General features: G+C 48.0%; 1 protein-coding gene across 2 annotated transcripts in view; it reads left to right on the top strand.

Annotated features, from left to right (window-relative positions):
- DPP9 (dipeptidyl peptidase 9) overlaps positions 1-24,761 on the top strand; it is a 59,451-nt gene extending 34,690 nt beyond the window's left edge. For both annotated transcript variants that reach the window (XM_081846100.1, XM_081846099.1), the window contains 10 exons: positions 611-776; positions 4,444-4,523; positions 7,417-7,569; positions 7,795-7,930; positions 10,396-10,541; positions 13,315-13,461; positions 15,798-15,950; positions 19,662-19,804; positions 21,283-21,394; positions 23,213-24,761. In XM_081846100.1, the coding sequence (XP_081702226.1) occupies positions 611-776; positions 4,444-4,523; positions 7,417-7,569; positions 7,795-7,930; positions 10,396-10,541; positions 13,315-13,461; positions 15,798-15,950; positions 19,662-19,804; positions 21,283-21,394; positions 23,213-23,305 (1,329 nt within the window). In that variant the 3' untranslated portion in view covers positions 23,306-24,761. The remainder of the gene's footprint in view (positions 1-610; positions 777-4,443; positions 4,524-7,416; positions 7,570-7,794; positions 7,931-10,395; positions 10,542-13,314; positions 13,462-15,797; positions 15,951-19,661; positions 19,805-21,282; positions 21,395-23,212) is intronic.
- The last annotated feature ends 322 nt before the right edge of the window (positions 24,762-25,083 follow it).

Raw genomic sequence — 25,083 nt, 5'->3', positions numbered from 1 at the left:
ACGTACAACACACCCCAAACTTTTCAGTACAGTGGTACCTCGGTTTACGAAGTTAATCCGTTCTAGAAGTCCATTCTTAAGCCGAAACTGTTCTTAAACCGAAGCGCGCTTTCCCTAATGAGGCCTCCTGCTGCCAGTGCCCTTCTACCGTTCGGATTCTGTTCTTTAGACTAAGCTGCTTCTGGCGAACTAGAGCAGCGCACGGAAACGCCGTTTACCTTCCCGCCTGGTGTGCTTTCGAACTGCTAGGTGGGCAGGAGCTGGGACCAAACAACGGGAGCTCACCCCATCACAGGGATTTGAATCGCCAACCTTCTGATTGGCAAGCCCTAGGCTTCTGTGGTTTAGACCACAGCACCACCCGTGTCCCAAACCGAGGTACCACTGTACTGTAAATTTAGCATTGCAACCATGTTACACCTCCTGACAGTAGCCAAAATAACAAGGGAGCTTGGCACTTCCACCTTCATCTGGTAAAGATGCCTGCCAAGGTGTTGCTCGCGGTCCTTCTCTTGCCAAAACTTGCAAGGCTTTCAAATGTGGAGGGTGGGGTAGCGGGAAATGTCTCTCCCATTATGTTGCTAGCATACCTCCCCTCTCTTCCGGGCAGGTCCACGACATCTTTTACCCTTTTGTCCAGCCAGAGGGGGAAGAGGAGGAGCTTTGCTTTATCCGAGCCAACGAGTGCAAGACGGGCTTCTGCCACCTGTACAAAGTCACAGTCGTCCTCCGGCGGGGCAGCTTTGACTGGACGCAGCCGTACGTCCCTAGCCAAGGTGAGATCCCAAGAGCTGACTGCCTGCCTGCAGTGCTAGAAAACCTTGACTGTTTTCCCAGTAGCCAAGAGCAGTTGAAGGGGCAAATCTGGTTAATAATACAGTGGTGCCCCGCAAGACGAACGCCTCGCAAGACGGAAAACCCGCTAGACGAAAGGGTTTTTCCGTTTTGGAGGCGCTTCGCAAAACGAATTTCCCTATGGGCTTGCTTCGCAAGACGAAATGTCTTGCGAGTTCCTGCGGGTTTCCCCCCCTTTCCTCCCCCTTTTTCTAAGCCGCTTATCAGCTGATCCGCTAAGCTGATAAGCCGCTAAAAGCCGCTAAACCGCTAATAGCGCTAATCCGCTAAGCTGTCAATGGGCTTGCTTCGCAAGACGAAAAAACCGCTATACGAAGAGACTCACGGAACGGATTAATTTCATCTTGCGAGGCACCACTGTAATAATAATAATAATAATAATTTATTATTATTATTTATTATTTATATATATGCCGCACATCTGGCTGGGTTTCCCAAGCCACTTTGGGCGGCTCCCAACAGAATATTAACAAGATAGAACATCAAACATTAAAAAATTCCCTAAACAGGGCTGCCTTCAGATGTCTTCTAAAAGTCAGATAGTTGTTTATTTCCTTGACATCTGATGGGAGGGCGTTCCACAGGGTGGTTGCCACCACCGAGAAGGCCCTCTGCCTGGTTCCCCATAGCTTCACTTCTTGCAGGGAGGGAACCGCCAGAAGGCCTTTGGAGCTGGACCTCCGTGTCTGGGCTGGACGATGGGGGTGAAGATGATCCTTCAGGTATACTGGGCCGAGGCTGTTTAGGGCTTTAAAGGTCAGCACCAACACTTTGAATTGTGCTCGGAAAAGTACTGGTTGGCAAAGTGAGAGTGAAAAATGCATTTGTAGTGCAGTCTTTTGCATTTTAACACGGACGTGTCCATTGAGTAATGGCACAAAGATTGCCATCCTAGGGGTTCAAATGTTCCCCCAAACACCCACCCCCCACACCAGTTAAAAAGCCTTTTTTGGGCTTCACCCACTTTTTCAGCCATTCCTCATAGGGCTTTGCTCCCAACCAATCCCAGTTGGTCTCTGGCCTTTTGTTTAATTTGCCAGATCTCTGGTCTCTAATCTAGTATTGATTTGTATATGTCATAAAAATGTATGTACGGTTTGATAGTTCAAAGGAACCCCAGAAGCGGTTTACAAACAGAATAGAAGAATAATAAATCAAAACAGTTGAAAGCAACTTTTTGACACATTCAGAAAATAATTGAAATCAAAAGTGATCGAAAAACCCGATTAAAACGTATTGACGTTCCATATGCTTGGCTAGGCTGAACAAACAAGTTTTTAGCAGGGGCTGATAAGAATCTTAGAATTGTAGAAGGGAAGGGACCCCAGGGGTCATCCAGTCCACCTTCTTGCAACACAGGAATCTCGACTAAAGCATCCATGACAGTTGGTCATCCAACTTTAGCTTAGAAACCTCCAAGGAAGGAGAGCCCGCAACCTGCCGGGGGCGTACATTCCACTGTCAAACAGCTCTCACTGTCAGAAAGTAATGATGTTTAGTCAGTGATGTTTAGTCAGAAGGGTATAGCAAAGGTCTCTGCCTGGTGTCAAGAGGCATTGAGTTCCAAAGTGCGTACGCTGCCGCACTAAAAGATTGGTTTTGTGCAAGTATTACGTGGCACCTGAAACTGTGCCAGTTCTGCAAATTGAAGCGGGCGACTGGCTGTGTACGGGGTAAGGCAAACTTGTCCCGAATGCCAACAGTGCCCTTCAGCCCTCTATATTGGACAAACAAGCCAAACCCTACGCCAAAGGATAAATAGACATAAATCTGACATCAGGAATCACAAGACAGAGAAACCAGTAGGAGAACACTTGCCTCCTCCACAGTCTCCCAGGGCATTCTATACAAGATCTCAAAGCAGCTGTCTTATTACAAAAGAATTTCAGAAATAGACTGGGAAGAGAAGTTGCTGAGCTGCAACTTACAGTGGTGCCCTGCAAGACGAACGCCTCGCAAGACGGAAAACCCGCTAGACGAAAGGGTTTTCCGTTTTGGAGGCGCTTTGCTAAACGAATTTCTCTATGGGGTTGCTTCGCAAGACGAAAAAATCTTGCGAGTTCCCGTGGGGTTTTTCCGCTCCCCCCCCCCTTTCCTAAGCCGCTAAGCCGCTTATCAGCTGTTCCGCTGATAAGCCGCTTAACAGCTGATCGCTAAAAGCCGCTAGACCGCTAATAGCGCTAATCCGCTAAGCTGTCAATGGGCTTGCTTCGCAAGACGAAAAAACCGCTAGACGAAGAGAATCGCGGAACGGATTCTTTTTGTCTTGCGAGGCACCACTGTATTACCAAACTTAAAACCATGGAGAGACCTGGTCTGAATAGAGACATTGGATTCTTATCTCATTATACAGGATAAAGCTATTTTTAGCCATTTCACCCCTTGCTTTTTCCCGTAAGACCAATTGCAGTCGTTAACAGGTTTACCACACCTATCAGCCAATCACCCATTCCCACTACCCTTCTGAGTAATACCCCTCCCCACCTTCTCACTATATAGAAGGGTCTGGGGACTTCTGTTTCAGTGTATCTGAAGAAGTGTGCATGCACACGAAAGCTCATACCAAGAACAAACCTAGTTGGTCTCTCAGGTGCTACTGGAAGGAATTTTTTTTATTTTGTTTCGACTACGGCAGACCAACACAGCCACCTACCTGTAACTTGTCCCAAGTTGTTCAAATAGTAACACCTTGAACTTGGCCTGCTAGCAAATCCGCAAGCGGCGAAGGTCCTTGGGCAGGTTTCTGCCCCACCCCCACAGCAAGGCAGGAGCAGTAGTCTGGGATAACTGCAAAAACAGGTAAAACCTTTACCACTCTGGAGAGACAGTGAGCAGGAAGGCACGGCCTCAGCCGTTGTACCAGATAGTAGACAGCTGCCCTGGGTGCAGAATTAACCTGCACCTCCATGGACAGCTGTGAGTCCAAAACGACCTCAAGGCTGCACACCTGGTCCTTCAGGGGCACAGTTACCCCATTCAGGACCAGGGATTCCCCCCTCCCTGTGGTTCCCCAGAAACAGTCCTTCTGTCCCTGCGTGTTTTATGCCCGAAAACAGGTACTTCTAACCGGCAAAGCAGAAACAAACAAGAAAATAAGGAAGTGGGCAAATTCCAGGCTGAATCTGTGGTTGTTTGCAGCAAGGTTTGGGCATAATTCTTTACGTGCGGATAAGTGAATTTCTGCATAGTGAGCAGGCAGACAGCAGGACATGTGTGTATTTAATTTTTTTAAAATGATATTTATTCAAATTTTCAAAAATACAAAAACATTAAAAACATCAAACGAGTAAAAAGAACAAAGACAAAAAGAAAAAAAAGCAGAAAAAAAGAAAAAAGTATATAAATTCAAAATTACTTCATTTCGTTATCTTGTGTCTTAGACCTCCTCATACCTCCCTTTTTGTATTCCAATTTAATCATTATTTCAGCAAATTCTTAGGACACGTGTGTATTTTAGCTCCCCTACGCCGTTATCCATGTGCACATAGTATTGCTTTCATGTTTACTTACCAAGTAGGTTAAATAAATGAAGGTGACCGCAGCATTCTGCATTGGACAGACACACTCTCTGTCTCTTTTTCGCCCCAGAGGACTTCAGATGCCCTCTCAGGAAGGAGGAGGCACTCACCAGCGGCGAATGGGAGGTCCTGGCCAGGCACGGATACAAGGTACAAAGATCCCCCTTGGATTCGGCAGCACGGAATTGAAACTTCGAAATCCGCAGCCTCCCTCGCGTTTTGATTTCCATCTTCGCCCTCAAAATAAAGGGGTGGCAAAGGAGTCGCCAGGCGAGTCTCTCTCTCTCTGGTGATGCCCTCTTCAGGAACAGGATGCCCACACACAGCTGTCGGCCTCTGCATACACCAGTGGCCAAAAATGTGGAAACCTTTTGGGAGAAGTGTATTTCCGAGGTTTGGTGGCTCATAGCACCACCTTTTTTTCTGGAGTAATACCATAAAATTATATATCGATCGAAAGGTAATTTAATGAAGAATGTAATGCAACGAAGTTGATTCAGTTATCTGTATTCTATCGAAAGTTATAGCCAAATAACCAGGAAAAAAATGAGTTTATTGAGCCAATCAGGTGTCATTTTGTTTTGGCAATGATGGCTTTTTGTCCCTACCCCCCACAAGGGGGATTTTGGTTCTTTAATGTCTTTCAGTTTAGATCCAGTAAACAAGTTAGTTTGTATCCACTCTCCCTTATTTTCGAGAAATTGCAACAAATATAGCCAGCAGAAGCAACAAAAACAAAGTTCTCTTTTTCCTTTCCTTTTGACAGCTAATTTGACAGCTGTCAAACTCTTCAATACTTCATCAATAGGCTCTCTCGCGGGTTCGGGGTGTGTGTGAAACTTTAGCTCCCAAAGTTGCTTTTATCCTCCGGTAAAATTCTTGTAGTGTCAAACCATGAAGGTTAAAAACTTTTAGAAAAAAAGAAAAGATTCTCTCGACCTTAGATAGCAAGCTCTTTGCTTTAGAATATTTACAAAGGGGGGGGGGGGCGGACTTCCTTTTTGACCCTTCCCTGCTCGTTCCTAATTAAAAAAAAATTTCTTTAAATTCCAAATTCCATATTTACTCACGGATTCTTACTTTTAAGTCCAAATGTTCCAAGGAAAAGGTCAGCGCTTCTCCGACAATGGCATGCGGCTTCGCTCCGCAGAAGGAGCAGTCTACTCACAGCACCGCGCCGTACCCCGTCCCCGTTCCGGAGCCTTTAAAAAGGCTCCTTCGCAGTTTGGGGGGGCGCAAATGGTGCCCGCCGAGTCACCACGCTCACAGGCATCTGCGCCTGTGATTTTTAAGGGTCCCCGCGTCGCCGCTGCGGACAAGACCCGATCCTGCGGAGCCGATTCCCTCCGGAGCTCGGAGGGAATCCGCCATTAGTCGATGGCGCTAACCCGGAAGTCATGATGGCTTTTTGGAATAATACCATAAAATTATATATCAATGGAAAGATAATTCAGTGAAGAATGTAATGCAATAACTTTTATGAAGGATAATTGAACAAACTTTGGAAATTTTGGAGCAGCCCAGTCAGAGCGGTCCTAGGCCAGGAGTTGATTTTATAGGACAGCGCATCTTTAGAAGTGGGTTTTCCTGCCCCGCTCCCCAAAGTAGAACAACAGAGCACTGGGAAAGTGTTCACCCCACGCCTTTGTCTAGGGCAAGTGGACCGCAACATGGAACCCCCAGGCTGCTGCACTCCCTTGTCGCGTGGGGGTGGAGCAAGGCCAAAATTTGAGGATGCCTTTCCAAAGCCAGCTTGGTGAGGCGCCAGGCTTTGGGAAGGAGGTGTGAGGCTCTAAGGGGGTCCACGTGCCCTCCCACCCCCTCCCCAAAGCTGGGAATTAGCCTTTGGGAAGAAGGTTAGAAGATTCTAGCACCCGAGGCCATTCAGGCATCCTTTTTTTCGATTGGTCTTAGGAGTTCCTAAAAGTGTTCTCTTATTTGGCTATCTATGCCGAGCTAGGTCAGCACCTCTTAGTATCTAGGGGTTGGATCATGACACTTAAACACAGTGGTACCTCGGAAGTTGAACGGAATCCATTCTGGAAGTCTGTTCGACTTCCAAAACGTTCGGAAACCAAAGCGTGGCTTCTGATTGGCTGCAGGAAGCTTCTGCAGCCAATTCCGTTGGCCCCGTCGGACGTTCGTCTCCCAAAAGAATGTTCGGAAACCAGAACACACACTTCCGGCTTTGTGGCGTTCGGGAGTCAAAACGTTTGACTCGCAAGGCATTTGGGATCCAAGGTACAACTACTGGTTAAAAAATTATTTTAGTACAGGCTCAGAAAGCCTGCTAACTTGTTTACTGAGATATTTGCATAATTTTACATGGTTTTCTGCAAAGCAAACAAACAAATAGGGATTGCAATAGATTCCTCTTCCTCTCCTCTTGCAATAGATCCCCTCCTCTTTGAGAGCCAGTGTGGTGTAGTGGTTAAGAGCGGTAGTCTCGTAATCTGGTGAACCGGGTTCGCTTCCCCGCTCCTCCACATGCAGCTGCTGGGTGACCTTGGGCCAGTCACACTTCTCTGAAGTCTCTCAGCCCCACTCACCTCACTGAGTGTTTGTTGTGGGGAAGGAAGGAAAAGGAGAATGTGAGCCGCTTTGAGACTCCTGAAGGGGAGTGAAAGGCGGGATATCAAATCCAAACTCTTCTTCTTCTTTCTGGATGAGTTGGATATTTTCTCTCTCATTAAGCAGAAGCTGTTAGGTCATCATGAATTTCAAAACCTTTATCCTGTAGTATTGCGGTGTAGTGGTTAGCGGGTTGGACAAAGACCTGAGAGATCTAGATCCAAGTCCCCATTTAACCGTGAAACTCACTGGGTGACCTTGGGCTGGCTGCTCACTCTCAGCTCAAACCACCTCACAGGTTTGTTGTGTGGATAACCCGGGAGAACTGTTGTGAGCTCCACCTTGACCTCCTTGGAGGAAGCGGGGGGGGGGGGTGAGGGGAATATAAATTAAAAACAAACCAACTGGCCAGTTGTATCCAGACCTTAAAGCAATTTTCCATTGTGGTTTCTCCCTCTCTCTCCCCCTACAGATTTGGGTGAATGAAGAAACCAAGCTTGTCTACTTCCAGGGCACGAAGGATACCCCCCTGGAGCATCACCTCTACGTGGTCAGCTACGAGTCCCCTGGGGAGGTCGTGCGGCTCACCACCCTGGGCTTCTCCCACAGCTGTTCCATGAGCCAGGTCTGTCCCTCTGGGTCGCAGAATTCCCTTTTGTGTGGTTGGTTTCCCTTTTTTTAAAAGGAGGCCAATCTCTTATTAAGGAGGAGGCAACTGTGAGGGCAGTGGGGTCCATAATTCTCCTCGCTGAGATGACGACAACAAAAATAATAATTTGTTCTGTAAAACTGTGGGGCTGGTTGGAGTGTCTCCCGACCCACCTTGCCGCTCTTCCTTGCCTCCCTGCAGAATTTCGACATGTTCATTAGTCACTACAGCAGTGTCAGCACCCCTCCCTGCGTCCACGTTTACAAGCTTAGCGGCCAAGAGGAAGACCCCCTCCACAAGCAGCCGAAATTCTGGGCCAGCATGATGGAAGCGGCCAGTGAGTAGATTTCCCTTGGCTTCCTGTCTCGTTCAAGGGAGTTCGAGCCTGGTTTCGATTTTATCTGTTGCAGTTGCACTGATGGCTTTTTCTGCGTCGTTCCACATTTTACGTTGGGCTTCGTTGTTGGAACTATAAATCTTAAAAGTGAAAAAAAGACCAGCAAACCTGTCAAACAGCCCAGGGTATTGCTGATACCACATTTTGCAGAATCGTGTACAGCAGAGCCTTGGTTGTCGAACGCAATCTGTTCCGGAAGACCGTTCAACTTCCGAAACGTTTGACAACTGAAGCGCAATTGCCGGTCAGCAATCTCAATGGAGAAAATGGAGAAATGTGCCTCAGAAGTTGTTTGACTTCCGAGGCACGTTCAGAAACGGAAGCATTCACTTCCAGGTTTTCGGCATTCGGGTTCTGGATCGTTCAGCTTTCAAGGTGCTCAAAAACCGAGGTTCCACCGTATAGCCTTTTATTGAAAAGTATGTATGTATAATTGTGTGTATACATCAGGGGTCGGCAACCTAAGGCCCATGGGCCACAAGCGGCCCCTGGGGGTCATTTAACTGGCCCATGGACCCCCTCCGGCCGTTCAGTCAGCTCCCGTGCGCCGCGCTAAACCGCTCCTGCAGCCAATGGGAAGCTGTGCATGCCTCCTCCGCGCCGGATGGAGCGCCAGAAATAGCGTTTGTGCATGTGTGCAAACACACACTCCGGCCCACCACGGCCTCTGCGGGATCATGAACCAGCCCAAGCCACAAAAACTTTGCTGACCCCTGGTATACCTGGAGTATCTCTGGTGGGGGACACATCCTGCTCCTTCTGGGGCAGTTTGCTCAACTTTGGTCCCCACCCTGCACTCAGCTCTCACCCATGGCTCCTGGAAGCTATAAGCAGGCGACAGCGGCCACAATCCTGGCCGACTGAACCAGGCGAGGGGAGCTGATGGGTCTCAAACCCTCACTGAGTTAGGGACTTCTGTGTGCAAAGATAGGCTTCAGTGGATGGAGCGCATGAGACCAAGAGTGGTCCAGTGCTCAAGAAGGCGGTTTCTGCCTGTGCCGTAGAAGGAAGTGAGGGGCAGGTGGGGCTCGTGAACCTGGGAACAGAGCCCATCTAGGAGAAGGAAAACTCTGATCCTAAACCTCCACTGCACTTGCCTCTGTAGTCATTTGTGAGAAAGGCTTTAAATCTGGAGGGAAAATCTACCTGCTGCCTCGCAGGATATCTTGGGATAAGAAAAGGCCAAAGAGGAAACCCTGCACAAATCTGGGCGGCGCCTTGTACGCCTCCTTTTTGGCAACTCCTGCAGCCAAGCTGGTGCCGAAACATTTCGCTCTGCTTTCCTTTGGACTGCTTCAGCAAGGCTGGGGTGCTGGTTTTTGTTGTCTGTGCAGCCCAGGACCTCCAGACACACTGCCCAGGCTTGGCTTATGGCCCGGTCACTTCAGTGCTGCTCACACAGCAGTTTGACTTCACCCCCGGAAGCGCACTCCAATGTGTCTTGTCTCTCTCTCTCTTTTTTAAAAAAGCATTTATTAATTTTCCAATAAAAACATCCAATTAACATATCAAATCAAATCCAATAAAAATAAAAAACTAAAATAAAAAAGGTCCAATTGTCTTCCAAATTGTAATAATTTTGTTTTGACTTCCCACAGTCTGAATTTCGAAGCGCATTCACCGTCATAGTCCTGCCTCTCATCATCCTCAATGTTATTCATAATTCCATGTCCGATTTCCCCCTCCACATTTTGACTCTGGTTCTACGATCCTCATTCATGTCAGAAAACAGATAGTTTTTTTCCCTATGGAGTGCAGATTTGTCCGTATATTGTACTCCTTCAGCTGTTTTTTCATCGCACCGCTTCATCTAATTGCATCCAATTTCAAAGTTCTGTCCAGCTCTTTGAGAGTTGTTATTTTGGCAGCTCCCAGATCGTTAATCTTTCCCGTCCAGGTGTTATCAAAGAAACAGAGAGAAATTTCCTTCTGTAACCTCCTTGTTGATTTATCTTGAACAGACTGTTTGCAATGCAGCCATATATCAGACAGTTAGCAATTGGCCTTTGGAATCCTTCCAGTCCCCCCTCCAGCGCACTCCAATGTCTCACAGTGAAGCTGTGTTAAGTTCTTCGGGACATGGCATAGAGTTGGCCCAAAGCTGGACCCCTCCCAAGCCTGCCCTTCCCATTTCACTTTTGAGTGGCCTTTTCTGTGTAATAGAGAGAACAATTGCCACCACTGTGGCTTGGAGACCCAGTAGAATCACTCTCGTGGGGTACCCTGGGTGGTTTGTATTTTCTCCACTGCAGAACACAGAATTTGATTTTTCTGTTATTAGTATTGTCGTTACTTTTTTTAAAAAAAATGCATTTATGCAATCAAATGGGTGTGTGGCAAGATTCCATAAACAGTGCGTCACCCATATCTTAGGTGACTCTTCTCTCCCCTTGGCTTTTCTGCAGGCTGCCCCACTGATTACATCCCCCCAGAGATCTTCCACTTCCGCACACAGTCGGATGTCGAGTTGTATGGGATGGTGTACAAACCTCACGACCTCCAGCCTGGGAAGAAGCATCCCACCGTGCTTTTTGTCTACGGAGGGCCTCAGGTAGGCTGGCTGCTGAGCTGGAGCCAAGGAGCACAGATGGGGCGGCATCAGAAGCGATCAAGCCGAGTGCTGTCCACACTGGCTAGCAGCTGTCCTCCAAGGTTTCAAACTGGCTTTTCTCTCCCAGGGATTGAATCTGGGACCTTCTGCTTGCATAGCAGCAGATAGATGCTCTGTATTCGCTGAGCTACTGCTTCCCCAAAGTCAGAAAGCGTGTTTTGAGTTGCAAGGTGGCGTCTTTGGACATAGAGCAAAGTGAGGCTTAGAGGGGCTTGGGGGTTGAGCGCTGTTTGCACACAGAACTTCGCCACCGATTATGTTCACACTTGCTTCAGAGACACTGGCCAATTCTGGCTCTCAGAATATGCCTTTTTCCAGCCCAAGGTGCCCAGAGCGGCATACAACTAGAGATGTGAAGGTCTGGAAAATACCCAGAAAAAGGTGGGCGGGGGGGGGGGAAAGGTTTTTTTCTGTTTCTTTCCAAAGCCCCCCCCCCAAAAAAATGGGGAAAGACACAACTCAGTTTGATATACGGTAGTTTGAATATTCCACACACTTTTAAAAAAAAAAGTTCCCGGAAAAAAATGGCTTTGCAAGAAAATTTCCCGTTTCCCCCCCAGGCCTTCCCATCTCTACATACAACCCGTTTAAAAGCAGAATGCCCATCTTTATAAAGCGCCTAAAGTCTCCCAAGTGCTGCGTGCAGATTGAAAAGATAGCAGTCTCTGCTGGCAGGCTTACAGTCTTAAGAGACATGGCACAAAAGGAAAAGGGGGAGGAGAGGGAGAAGGAAAGCAAGCAACAGCGGTACCTTGGAGTGACAAAGTTCTCGCTCGAATGCAGACATTTCCGAGAGAGGAGGAGCTAAATGGAGGAAGGTCTTTTAGCTAGGACAGTGGAGCTGTCTCTTGTCTCTGTGTGTGCTGCAGGTGGGTGGAAGATCTGCTGGCAGACGCGGAAGAGGGGGAGCCAAGGCAATGGGTTAAAACAACCCATAAGCACAATAAAAAATACTGAACACAGAAGGCAGATAAAGTAGCCAATAAGACATACCTCCAGCCACCAGAGAGTAAAATCGGGTCTCCAGTAGCAAGCTCATACTTTTCATCTGGCCAGGGACCTTCCCGGGACAAGGAGGTCTTCAGCTTAGCACGGAATGCTATTCAGGAAGGACCTCAGTGGATTTTCTCAAGCGAGGGACTTCATGGAGGAACGAGACGCTTCCTAGCCGTGGTCATAGCATCATAGAATTGAGGTGGTGGGAGGGACCTTGAGGACCGTCTAGTCCAGGGGTCAGCAAACATTTTCAGCAGGGGGCCGGTCCACCGTCCCTCAGACCTTGTGGGGGGCTAGACCATATGGGGGGGGGGGGCGATTGAACAAATTCCTATGCTCCACAAATAACCCAGAGGTGCATTTTAAATAAAAGCACACATTCTACTCATGTAAAAATACCAGGCAGTCCCCACAAATAACCAGAGATGCATTTTAAATAAAACAACACATTCTACTCATGTAAAAACACACTGATTCCCGGACCGTCCGTGAGCCAGATCGAGAAGGCGATTGGGCCGGATCTGGCCCCGGGCCTTAGTTTGCCTACCCATGGTCTAGTCCAGCGGTTCTCAACTTGTGAGTCCCCAGATGTTGTTGGACTACAACTCCCATCATCCCTGACCACTGGTCATGCTGGCTAGGAATGATGGGAGTTGTAGTCCAACAACATCTGGGGACCCATAGGTTGAGAAACACTGGTCTAGTCTATGGATAGGCAAACTAAGGGACCAGCTCTGGCCCAATCGCTTTCTAAATCTGGCCCACTGACGGTCTTGGGAATCAGTGTGTTTTCACATGTGTAGGATGTGTGTTTTTATTTAAAATGCATCTCTGGGTTATTTGTGGGGCATAGGAATTCGTTCCCCCCCCCCATATAGTCCGGCTCCCCACAAGGTCTGAGGGTCAGTGGGCTGGCCCCCTGCTGAAAAAGTTTGCTGACCCTCGGTAGTCTTAACCTCCTGCAGTGCAGTTGTTCCATACAGGGATGGAACCTGCAACCTTGGCATTGTCAGAACCACGCTCTAACCAACTGAGCTATCCAGCTATCCCTTGTGGACCAGTAGCTGGGGACACTTAAGTGGGGATGGCGCTGTGGCTTTACAGTGGTGCCCCGCAAGACGAATGCCTCGCAAGACGGAAAACCCGCTAGACGAAAGGGTTTTCCGTTTTGGAGGTGCTTCGTAAAACGAATTTCCTATGGGCTTGCTTCGCAAGACGGAAATGTCTTGCGAGTTGCTGCGAGTTTTTTTTCCTCCCCCCCCCTTTTTCTAAGCCGCTAAGCCGCTTAGCAGCTGATCCGCTAAGCCGCTTAACAGCTGATCCACTAAGCCGCTTATCAGCTGATCCGCTAAGCCGCTAATAGCACTAAACCGCTAAGGCGCTAATGGGCTTGCTTCGCAAGATGAAAAAACCGCAAGACGAAGAGACTCGCGGAACGGATTCTTTTCGTCTTGCGAGGCACCCCTGTACGTGACCTGCTTGGGGCCATCTCGCTGTGGCTGCTGAGTCAACCACAATGCCCCGACGAGACAGGCCTTTAGCCAGTTCAAGCAACGAGGCTCTCAGTGATGCATTGTGGGCGGCGTAGATTCTCTTGGGTGGAACGAAAAGCGGGGAAGCACATCGGGCACTCACGAATGCAGCCGCGGAATGATGAGCGTGAGTCGTGTGCAGAGGCATTTTTCCCACCCCTTTCCTAACTTTCCCCACCTCCCAGGTCCAGCTAGTGAATAATTCCTTCAAAGGCATCAAGTATCTGAGGCTCAACACGCTGGCTTCTCTCGGCTATGCCGTGGTGGTGATAGACGGCCGGGGGTCATGCCAGAGAGGCCTTAAATTTGAGGGGGCCCTGAAGAACCAGATGGTAAGTCCTCGGTTTGCCTTGTACGTGAGAAAACCATTACGAAGCAATAAGCAGCTGGGGGTTTGGGGTGACACACCGCTTCAGATACCTAAAAATTAATAGGGATTACTGAAAACACTTTTGGATATGCCAAAAGGAGGCAGGACATTATTTTTTTTGTCTACAGTGGTACCTCGGGTTAAGTACCTCATTTTTCGCTCTATAAGACGCACCAGACCACAGGACGCATCTAGTTTTTGGAGGAAGAAAACAAGAAAAAAAATATTCTGAATCTCAGAAGCCAGAACAGCAAGAGGGATCGCTGCGCAGTGAAAGCAGCAATCCCTCTTGCTGTTCTGGCTTCTGGGATAGCTGCGCAGCCTGCATTCGCTCCATAAGACGCACACACATTTCCCCTTACTTTTTAGGAGGGAAAAAGTGAGTCTTATAGAGCAAAAAATATGGTACTTAATTCGTTCCAGAGGTCTGTTCGTAACCTGAAACTGTTCTTAACCTGAAGCACCACTTTAGCTAATGGGGCCTCCCACTGCTGCCGCGCCGCCGGAACACAATTTCTGTTCCCATCCTGAAGCAAAGTTCTTAACCTGAAGCACTATTTCTGGGTTAACGGAGTCTGTAACCTGAAGCGTATGTAACCTGAGGTACCACTGTATGTGTATAGTGGAGGTGTGTGATCTAGCAGAAGCTAGGAAATAGGGAAAAATAATTGATGCAATGAAAGTCCACTGTTGTGTTTTTGCATAGGAAAGGCCGCTTGCCACAAATCATTAATTTCATATATGTTAATGGTCACGTGTGAAGGCAAAATTCTGTGCTTGTGGCCGCTATGTGAAAGACGTGATTCACTTCCTGTCAATCTGCCCTTTATACGGTGATCTGAGGGAGGGAGAGATTTCTAACAAGCCTTGTTGATATACAGAAGCAGGAATGCCCTGGTAGAAATGGTTCAGTTTCTTCTGAGCGACACTAATGGCCTTTGTGGCACATAGAGTAGCCCTCTTTACACTTGCCGTGAAAACGATTAGTGAAGGGAGAGTTAGAAAAATACTGCTGCGAATTGTTTTGGCAACTCAGAGGTTTAATTAGAAGTCACATTTTTTTTCCCTTCCTGGTTCTTCTGTCAGTGCTTCCCAAACCTTTTCAAGCCCTTGCCCCTTGGATCCATAAACTCATCCCCTGTGCCCCCTACCCTATTTAAAAAAAAAAGCATTATTCAGAACTGCGGTTTGTAGAACCCACTAAGGAAGGTAATAACACTCAAAACAGTAACAATTTATTGCACGTTTATTCAGCATCCAATTAGAAGCCTTTAGTTTAATTCAGCAAAACTGAAGAACCTGATTCAGTGATACTGTACCAGCTTTCCAAAGTCTGAGGGTCATTATCACCTCTTATGCCTCCTTGCCACCCCATTGTCCCCCCAAGTAATGCCAATGTCCCCCCACTTTTTAACCACTGCTTTATGTTATTGATGTTACATTATAATGTACCTAAATCAGTGGTGTCCAAACTTTTTGCAAAGAGGGCCAGATTTGATGAAGTGAAGGGCCGTGAGGGTTGACGTCACTGAGTTTTTTTAGGGTTGAAGTTGTAGAGGTGGTTTTTTTAGGATTTTACCCCAGGAAATAAACTGCCACAGGGGATGGATTAGGCCCCTAAAATGGACTTTGGGCATGCCTGACCTAAATGCAATGAATGAATGAATGAATTTACAGAGCATGACTGGAGTGCGTAAATGAGCCAGCTATCCCCAAATGAGCAGGTAGCTCTCATGTCCCTCCTTTGCCCACAACTGTCAACTGTCCCTTATTTGGTGGGAAACTCCCTTATCCCAGCGCTGTGTCCCGCTGCTGTCCCTTATTGATGATGTCCCTTAAATTTCCGGGTTTCAGAGGAAGCAGCTCCTCTCCCTCCCTCCCTCCCTCCCTGCCGGCCAGGGAGGAGGGAGGCTACAGCTGTGTTGCTTGGCTGCGTTGCTCACCCAATAAGGAGTCTAAGAACGACTGGGGGTGGAGCTTGCATGCCTTGTGCCGATCAAATCGGCCGCGTTGCCTGGGGACTCGCCTTTGCTCAGCGCTTCCCAGCGGAGAGGTGACGGTGGTTTTCCTTGCTGCATCCCCTTTGCCAGGTTGCTGCGCTGTGGGAACCACCGCTTGAGGCTTCGTTTGGCTGCTGGCTGGGCTTTCTGCCTTTGGCTCAGAGGGGCTCAGAAGTTGAACATGCCTGTGCTGGGAAAATCCCTTTTTTTGGGCTGCTGATCCCTTATTTCCGAGGCTGCTGGTCCCTTATTTTCAAATCTGTAAGTTGACAGCTATGCCTTTGCCACCCGCTTCTAGGGCCAGGTGGAGATCGAGGACCAGGTGGAAGGCTTGCATTACGTAGCAGAGAAATACGGGTTCGTCGACCTCAGCCGCGTTGCCATCCACGGCTGGTCTTACGGGGGCTTCCTCTCGCTCATGGGGCTCATCTGCAAACCTCACATCTTCAAGGCAAGTTTGGAGTTTGCTGCCGTCTGTACCAGGGCGGGTGGGGTGGGCAGCCGATACGTTGCGCTCCAGAGACGGTTGCGCTGCAACTCCCCACCGTCCCTGCCAGTCGCTATTTAGCGTGTGGGGAAGCCTGTGTCTTTTGGAATCCCTGCTCCCATCAGGGAGGGTGGAAGTATCAACGTCTGGGGAGCCAGGGGTTCCCTCTCTGTGCTGAAGGTAGAGTGAAGACTCAGACCCAAATGATCTGCTCCCAGGACTTCCGGGTTAGCGCGAACGGCTAATGGCGGATTCCCTCCGAGCTCCGGAGGGAATCGGCTCTGCTGAGGACGGGTCTTGCCGTGCCGGCGACACGGGGACCCTCAGAAACCGCAGGCGCGGAAGCCTGCGGACTTGGTGACTCGGTGGGCACCTTAAGCGCCCTCCCCGACCCACGAAGAGCCTTTTTAAAGGCTGCGGAGAGGGTACGGAGAGTGGCGTGGTGCTGAGAGTAGACCGCTACCTCAGTAGAGCGAAGCCGCAAGCCATGGCCGGAGAGCGCTGACTTTCTTCCCAAAATTTGGACTGGATAACAAAGGACCCGTGAGTAGTGGAATTTGGACTTTAAAAATTTTATCCTGTGAATTCGGCACGATCGGGGGATGTGTTAAAGGGAAGTCCGCACCCCCTCTACTTATAGACGTTTCAAAGCAAGGAACGGAGAATTAAGGCGGAATGAATACTGTTTTGATGATTTAAAAGTTTCTCACAAATTTGATAGAACAAGATTTTTGTGCTGGAGAGAAAGGGAATTTGGAACTTTGTGTGTATCCCCCCCAAAAAACCCGGGAGTGTCCTATTTGGGTCCCGGAGGAAGAAGTGAAAGGAGTTTGACAGCTGTCAAAGAAGCTGTCAAACGGGCGGACAAAGTAAAGAATTTTGCTATTTAATAACTCTTGGAATTAAAGCTGATACATTTGGACTGAGGCGATTGGAAACAAAGTATTGATAATAACAAAGTAACAGATTATTGGAAAAGGACTACTAAATAACTGAAAGCCCCCTAGGGGGAATTAGTGACATTACAATGGCTGCAGAGGGAAAATTACTGGCGGAGATAGAAAAAATGTTTTTTCTCGTGGGAATCCTGCAGGAGCAGAGTATGGCTCTGAGTAAAGTTTTTATGACCTTGAATCCTGAAACAAACAACTCTGCTGAATGCACAAAGGAGATGCACGATAAAAATTCTGCAGCTGAGCAGGAAGAGATGCCTTTGGAATTGACAGAGAAAAAAGAAGGAGTTCAGACACTACAAGTGGAAAATATCAACCAGAAATCTGCAGCGTTAGAGTATGAGCAAGAAGACCTCTGGATTATAGACCTGCGAAAGATGAGAAAGAAGAAGAGAGAAGCCCCTGGAGTACTTGGAATATTAAAACTAGAAAGAACAAAGCAATATGATTGGGACTTTTCTCTTGAGTATGGAAAACTAGATGGTCTTTCGCAGCAAACACTCTTCAACATTCTGAATGAAAGAAAATATGATCTGACTCTGACTGAACTCCTTCGGGGTCTTAGGACCATCAAAGAGGACTACCAATATAGCTGGCAGAGAGGGACTGACAGAGAATCAGACGCCTCGGACGTGAGGAATCCGGGCTAGAAATATTTTTTGTTTGTTTTCTGGACATTTGTCTAGGAAGGGACAGAAACCGGGGCAGGGGGCGGAGAGAATAGAATTATAAAATGTTATGTTTTGTTTTACTTGGTCAATGTGACCTATAATTAATATAATAAAGGGAAAATTTGTGAAGGGGAAGTTAGATCGACCTTAAAAAAAAAGAAATTAATGATTATAAGAGAATTGGATAGTTAAATACAGATAAACAAAAGATTTTAATTTTTAAAAGCAATGTGAATATCTTTAAGAGGTTAGGTAAGAACTTGCTGAATTAATTTTGGAATTGGGATGTAAGAGGAGGGGGTGGGGGGAAGTCAATGAAAGTGGGTAAAGAAACTTAGGGTATGTAATTGTATTTGTGTGTTTGTTTGTCTTTGTCTTTGTGTGTGTGTCTGTTGTTATAAAATGTAAAAACCCAATAAAAATTATTTTTTAAAAAAAACCAAATGATCTGCTCCCAGCTCTGCAGGGGAATAGATCTCACTGTACGGTCAACTCCTTTAGCCCGGCGCCACCCTGAGTTTTTAAAAATAAAGAAGCCAACCTTGTGTGATTCCACGAGATCACAGAAAGCCTGCCAAAACAAAAACCACAACAAGTCTGCACAGGACTTGTCTTCTTGTGAAATACAGCTGTATGTATGCAGAGATACGCTCTCCCCATGGAGACTCGCTTGGTGCCTTCATTACAAATTTTTAGGCACTTGGTGGTCCTGTAAAATAATTAAGGAATATTGGGAAACTATATATAATGAATTGAAGAAGATGCTTTAAAAAGCTTTCCCCAAATCACCTGAGATTTTCCTCTTGGGGATGGTAACCTTTAAAGCCCTATACGGCCTAGGACCCTCGTAGCTATGGGACCACCATAGGTATCTCCTGGTATGTCCCACAGAGGAACTTACGGTCTTCAAACAAAAACATCCTGAAGGTCCCAGGCCACAGAGAGGTTAGGCTGGCCTCAACTAGAGCCAGGGCTTTTTCGGCTGTGGCTCCAATCTGGTGGAACGCTCTGTCACAAGAGACCAGGGCCCTGAGGGACTTGACATCTTTCTGCAGGGCCTGCAAGACAGAGCTGTTCCACCAGGCCTTTGGCCAGGGCGCAGCCTGTCTCCCTCCTTTGGCAATCTTCACAGAACTTTAGCCTAATGGTTGCCATCAATCTGATTTGAATTAATTTTATAATGAAATGATTTTAGAATGTTGTACTACTTTATTGTTGTTAGACGCCCTGAGCCCGGCTTCGGCTGGGGAGGGCGGGATATAAATAAAAATTTTTATTATTATTAACAATAGAGGTCCCAAAAAAACCAGAAGTTGACTACAATATGCCTGTGCTGCAGTCACAAAGGAAGATTAAAATGTTTGAATATGCTGAACTGGCTGGTCTGACGAACAGGATAAGAGAAAACGAAAATAAGGAATATAAGTAGGAATGTATAGTGTCTATTGACTATTTCAAAATCCGGTATAGACAGATGCATAGCTTAGCAGGTCTTGTGCAAATCCAGCAGAGTTGAAGTAGAGTTTTTAATAGATAACAAATTGGATGATTAAAAAGATGTGAATTACGCAGAGTAGTAGAAAAGCAAAGGAACCAGGAAAAGGGTGGAAGGGAAGTCATGTGGTACGTATATACATGCTGTATTTGGTATGAAGTTGTAAGAGCAGAAGAGGGGAGGGTTAAATTTGCAATCTGCTCCTGTTTTTGAAAATGCAAATAAAAAAGCAAACAAATATTTAGGCACCAGCTGAAATCATTTCTCCCAGGCCTTTGGCTGATTCAGTGATCTGTGACCTTTTAAACAAGGCTGTTGCTGCTGGTATTGATTCGTTTTGTTATGGCGTTACGTATTCTGTGATTTCATAATATAAACCACCCTATGATTCTCGGATCCTTATATAAAATCAATAAATTGTGCAAGTTGCGGAATGAATTTGCAGGTTGCAGAATCTGGCTTCCTCAGGCAACTTAATGCGGGGGGCGGGGGGGGGGGAGAAGCATGGATTTCCTGTCAGCCCTGAGCGTAACGTCAGCCTTCGATATCCCTCCAGGTTGCTATCGCAGGGGCCCCCGTCACGGTCTGGATGGCGTACGATACTGGATACACCGAACGGTACATGGATGTCCCAGAGAACAACCAGCAAGGCTACGAAGCAGGCTCTGTGGCGCTGCATGTAGAGAAACTCCCCAATGAGTAAGGGTTATAAGAATAACAATTTATTATTTATACCCCGCCCACCTGGCTGGGTTTCCCCAGCCACTCTGGGCGGTTTCCAACAGAATACTAAAATACAACAGTCTATTAAACATTAAAAGCTTCTCTGAACAGGGCTGCCTTCAGATGTCTTCTAAAAGTTGGGGAGTTGTTCCGCTTTCCCCTTTACTCCATTCTGAAATTTTCCTCCCCCCAAAAAGCTCAACAACTTTGAGTTGAACCCCCCCCCAAAAAACGGGACTTTCCTCCCTTAATACGAAGCTCAACAACTTGGACTTGAACTCCCCCAAAACAGAATGCCAGTTTTGTACTCTGTGAGTAGATCGCAGTCTCTTGGGAGCTGGATGCCCTTATAATAAAGCTAAAGGGACCCCTGACCATTAGGTCCAGTCGTGGCTGACTCTGGGGTTGCGGCACTCATCTCGCTTTACTGGCCGAGGGAGCCGGCATACAGCTTCCGGGTCATGTGGCCAGCAGGACTAAGCCGCTTCTGGAGAACCAGAGCAGCGCACGGAAACGCCGTTTACCTTCCCGCCGAAGTGGTACCTAGTTATCTACTTGCACTTTGATGTGCTTTCGAACTGCTAGGTTGGCAGGAGCAGGGACCGAGCAACGGGAGCTCACCCCGTCGCGAGGATTCGAACCGCCAACCTTCTGATCGGCAAGTCCTAGGCTCTGTGGTTTAACCCACAGCGCCACCCGCATCCCTGTAGTAGAGTGTCCTTATTTTCATCTGAGGAATATTGGACTGTATGGAAAAGAATTCTTTCTTCTTCTGGCCTGCCACGTCAACAGCTTGTCTGGGGAATTTTGGGAAAGCTGGAGAGTTTGGGGATTGATTTTTATTTATTTTTTAATAGCGGTGGGTTTGGTGAGGTGGATTGTCTGAAGTGGGGCAAGCGTTCAAAAATGCACGGCATGGTTTTTGCTTGCTGGTCACTTTGTGTCCATTGCCCTGGTCACTGAACGCCCAAGTGGTCCAAACTCCTCTCTGCTATGAACAGCCGCAAACACTGGTGCCCAGGTTGGCTCTCACGTTTGTGTTGGAATGAAGTTACATGGCCTTAGTAGAAATGTTACAAGGAATTAAGAATATAATAGATTAATGGAGTATTAAAGGAAAAAATGAGGTTAGAATGTGTTAAGATAATTATAGGATAGAAAACAGAGGAAGATGGAAAGGAATTGCTGAAACAATAGAATTGGAATTCAAAAGGAGGTGTGAGGAGGTCGCTGAAATAAGTGATTGAAAGATAAGATATTGAAATTGTTTGATGTGTTTTTGTCTTTGTTATGTTTGTTAGTTTAATGTGTTAGTGTTTTTGTATTGTATTGTATTGTTCTTTCTTCTTCTTTTTCTGTAGTGTTTAAACTTTTGGAAAAGTAATAAATATTTTTTTTTTAAAAAAAAAACAGGTTGGCTCTCACGTTTGGTACTTTCCTTGCCTTCCTTCTAGGCCCAATCGCCTGCTGATCCTCCATGGATTTCTTGATGAAAACGTGCACTTTTTCCACACCAATTTCCTGATCTCCCAGCTGATCCGAGCAGGGAAACCTTATCAACTACAGGTGAGCTAGCGAACTGTCCAGCCCATCTCTTTCCTCTTGGGCTGGGCTTCAGGTGGGGTCGTTCTTTCCTGCCTGGCCTACCTTGTAGGGTTGTTTTGAATAAAGGGTGGGAGGAGGGTGGAGACGTGGGCAGGGCAGGGCACTCTTTGCCCCCTTGAGCTCCTTAATAATAATAATAAATTTATATTTATACCCCGCTCTTCCCGGTTCAAAAACCGGGCTCAGGGCGGCTAACAACAAATGTAAAACACTTTAAAACGCTTAATTATAAAAGCAGCATAACATACACTATAAAAACACGAATAACAAAATAAAAAATCAGTTAGATAATCCCCAGGGCTAGCTGGCTGAATTGGTCCTACTTGGGCCAGCGCGGAGGCCAGGGGAGAATTAGCTGTGGGGTCTCAGAGCAAGTGATCTTCATAAAAGGGGAGGGGGAAGGAAGAGAAGGGAAATAAAAGATCAGGCTGAATTCAAATTAAAGGCCAGGCGGAATAGCTCTGTCTTACAGGCCCGACGGAAGGAGGTTAAATCCTGCAGGGCCCTGGTCTCATGGGACAGAGCATTCCACCAGGTCGGAGCCATCACTGAGAAGGCCCTGGCCATGGTGGAGGATAGTCTGACTTCCTTAGGGCCTGGCACCTCTAAACTTAGAAAGGCGGGGTCTAAATTTAGTAAATGGTACAGTGGAACCTCGGTTTTCGAACCTCTTGGCTGCCGAACGATTCGGAAGCTGAACGCCAAAAACCTGGAAGTAACTGTTCTGGTTTTCGAACGATTTTTGGAAGCCGAACACTCTACGCTGCTTCCGTTTTGAGTTTCCCTATTGTATTGCTTTCAGTTTTCAGTTTTCGAACGTTTCGGAAGCCGAACTGTCTTCTGGAACGGATTACATTCAAAAACTGAGGTTCCACCGTATTTCTAATTCCGCTCTGGGAAATTTATTTATTGGATACATGGAATGTGCTGATTTCAGCTGATGCATGCATATTCCCCCAAGGCCTGTCGGAGGTTATGCGTATTGGTGGGAAAATCAGTTTATTTATTATGTGCAGTCCATTTTCAACCCCAGAGTGGGGGACAGACTGATAAAAATAAATAAGGGGGAAATTAAATTAAATTGGGGGAGGGGAAAAAACCTGCAGGAACTCGCAAGACATTTCGTCTTGCGAAGCAAGCCCATAGGGAAATTCGTTTTGCGAAGCGCCTCCAAAACGGAAAACCCTTTCGTCTAGCGGGTTTTCCGTCTTGCGAGGCGTTCGTCTTGCGAGGCACCACTGTATCGGGAACAGCCAGAGTTCGCCCACTTCCTTACTTCTTTGTGCTTTGCTGGTTGGCGGCAGCCATTTTCAGGCAGAACCCATTGGGGGGGGAGCAAGGGAAGAGTGATTGGACAAATCAGAGGGCAGAAGCGACTGGACAAATTGCAGGTTGGAAACGTTCCCATGGGAATCGGTGGAAATTGTGGGCTTGTCGTGCGAACGCTTGCCTAATGGGACGATTTTCTAGGGGAATGAATGCGCACTGTGCTTGGTGAATGAGACCTGACGTGTGTTTCCAGTTTAGCAAAATCCGGGCCTCAAGGTCAGCAGGGCTGCCTGGTAGTGATGATGTGCTGGTGGATTTACTGGCCTCCCTCCTGGGTTCTCCAGCTTGCACAGATTTCCTCTTCAAGGAACGATTCCCGCATTGCACCCCCACAATGCTGTGATTATATGTACTTTTTCCGCGAGGCCCGGTGAATGTTTGCAGATCACAATGACCACTTCTCATCTCTTCTCATCTCTTCCTGTCCCCCCCCCCCTTTCTTGTGTGCAGATCTATCCCAACGAGCGACACAGTATTCGCTGCCCTGAGTCTGGGGAGCACTACGAAATCACGCTGCTGCACTTTCTTCAAGAATACCTCTGAGGACAGGGCTGGGGGGTGGGGAACGGCACGGTGTGGGGCGTGGACAGGGGGCTGCTGTCTCCCTGCCCACCTGCAACTCGACGTAGACGCTGAAGACTCGCTCCTCCTCTGGCCTCCTTTTTTGCCCCAACCTCTCCCCCCGCCCTCCAGCAGCCTCCCGATAACCCAGAGCACTGGTCCGTGGTGTTGCCCTCCCTGGGCCCTGAATTCACGAGGGGCCCTGAGACCCCTCACCCCCTGCCCAACTGGATTGGCACTGCTCTGCCTTGTTCCTCCAGATTCTCTTTTAAAGTTTTCCTTCTCTCTCTCTGCTCCCTCCCCAGGACCCTTTCTCTGTTTTGCTGCTACTTTTTGGGCCGAGAATAAAAGTCAAGCACTCCCTGCCCTCGTGTCCCGCCCCCTACATCTCCAGTACTGTCTTGTGTCCCTCTTAAACTCCCCCCCTCCTCTCCTTTCCTTTCCTCTCCCCACTGAGCCCTGCGAGAGAGCTTTTCTGGGGCTCGGAAACAGACGAGTGCTTGGTGCTGTGCTGCCAAGATGTGGGCGGGGGGGGGGGTAGGGTGGGGGGGGTGACGATGCCTCTGTCCTTGGTGCTGTGGCTTCCTGGCTGTGTCCTGTGGCAAATTCAGGCTCTCGGAAGGATTTGGGCAGGTGTTTGGGCTCCCCACTTAGAAGGCTTTGCTGTTTTGACTTCTCTCTCCATAACCCTTGCGTCATCCCCCCGTCTCAAACATACTCTTCTTTCCCCTAAGGCAACCGTGTCCAGAAACTGCAGTCACTTCTGTAAGGAAAAAGGGGGGGGGGTTCTAGGGGGGGGTTTGCAGCCAGATTTATTTATGCAAATACGGCTCCCTCTGTCCACTCTCTCTGGCTTATAGGCACTGCCCCCCCGTCTCGCCAACCCTTCGTCTCCGCCTCCCAAGCCCTGAGCTTCCAGCCTCCAGCCCCACAGGCGTGCTCAGTTCTCTGCGGGTCAGCGACTGTATCCCCCCCCCCCGCCCATCCCCTGTTCTAGCAACACCTCTTGCCTGTTGGTCCTCTTCCTCCCCCTGCCCCACGACCCACCTCCTCTGGTCTTCGGGCATCCCCGCAACACAGCCTGAACCGCGATTTGGGGTGGTTTGTAAAGAAAGGCGGGGGCGCCCTTGTGCCAGGCTTCGCCGCAACTTACGCCTCGTGGGAGGAAACACCCCCCCCCTCGCCTGCTTGCTCACACCCTCTGGGCTCTCCCCCCCCCCCACAAACACACATTCTTGCCTCTCAGGGGTGGGGCAGAATTTCAAGCGAGGAGAAACTTGCCTAAAACGAAACGAAAAACCCACGAACCACAAACGACTTGCCCCCAAGTATCTTTAAGTGCGTATTATGAAAAGAAAATATTTTTATGGATTCTTATTCTTTTATAATTATGAGGTGTAACATGTAGTTACTCATTAAAATATTGGAAATTGGCGCAGCGCTTCTCTCCCGGCGTGGTTTTGTTTTCCCCCCCTGTTGGCTGCAGGCAAAGTGGAGTATGGGGTGTGCATGTTTGGAAGCTCATGCCAGCTTGCCAGTGCCATTTCTGGCCTCTGAACACTGCACTTCTTTCTCTGGGGCATAGAAACATTGCAAGCCGCCCCATACAAAGCCAGACCATTGCTCTATCTAGCTCAGTGGTGTTACGAAAAAATCTGGATGTGAGGCTGCTCAGTCACCCAGCTTGTCGGGCAGAGCCTGCGGGTCCCTGCAGAATAAAGGATGGATTCCAGCCAACCAGAGCAAATAGCTGTAGACCA

The sequence above is a fragment of the Podarcis erhardii genome (genome assembly GCF_964252035.2).
Source record: "Podarcis erhardii genome assembly, chromosome: 18".
Lineage (NCBI taxonomy): Eukaryota > Metazoa > Chordata > Lepidosauria > Squamata > Lacertidae > Podarcis > Podarcis erhardii.
Note: the sequence above shows the minus strand (reverse complement) of the source record. Positions and strands in the feature narration are given on the sequence as shown.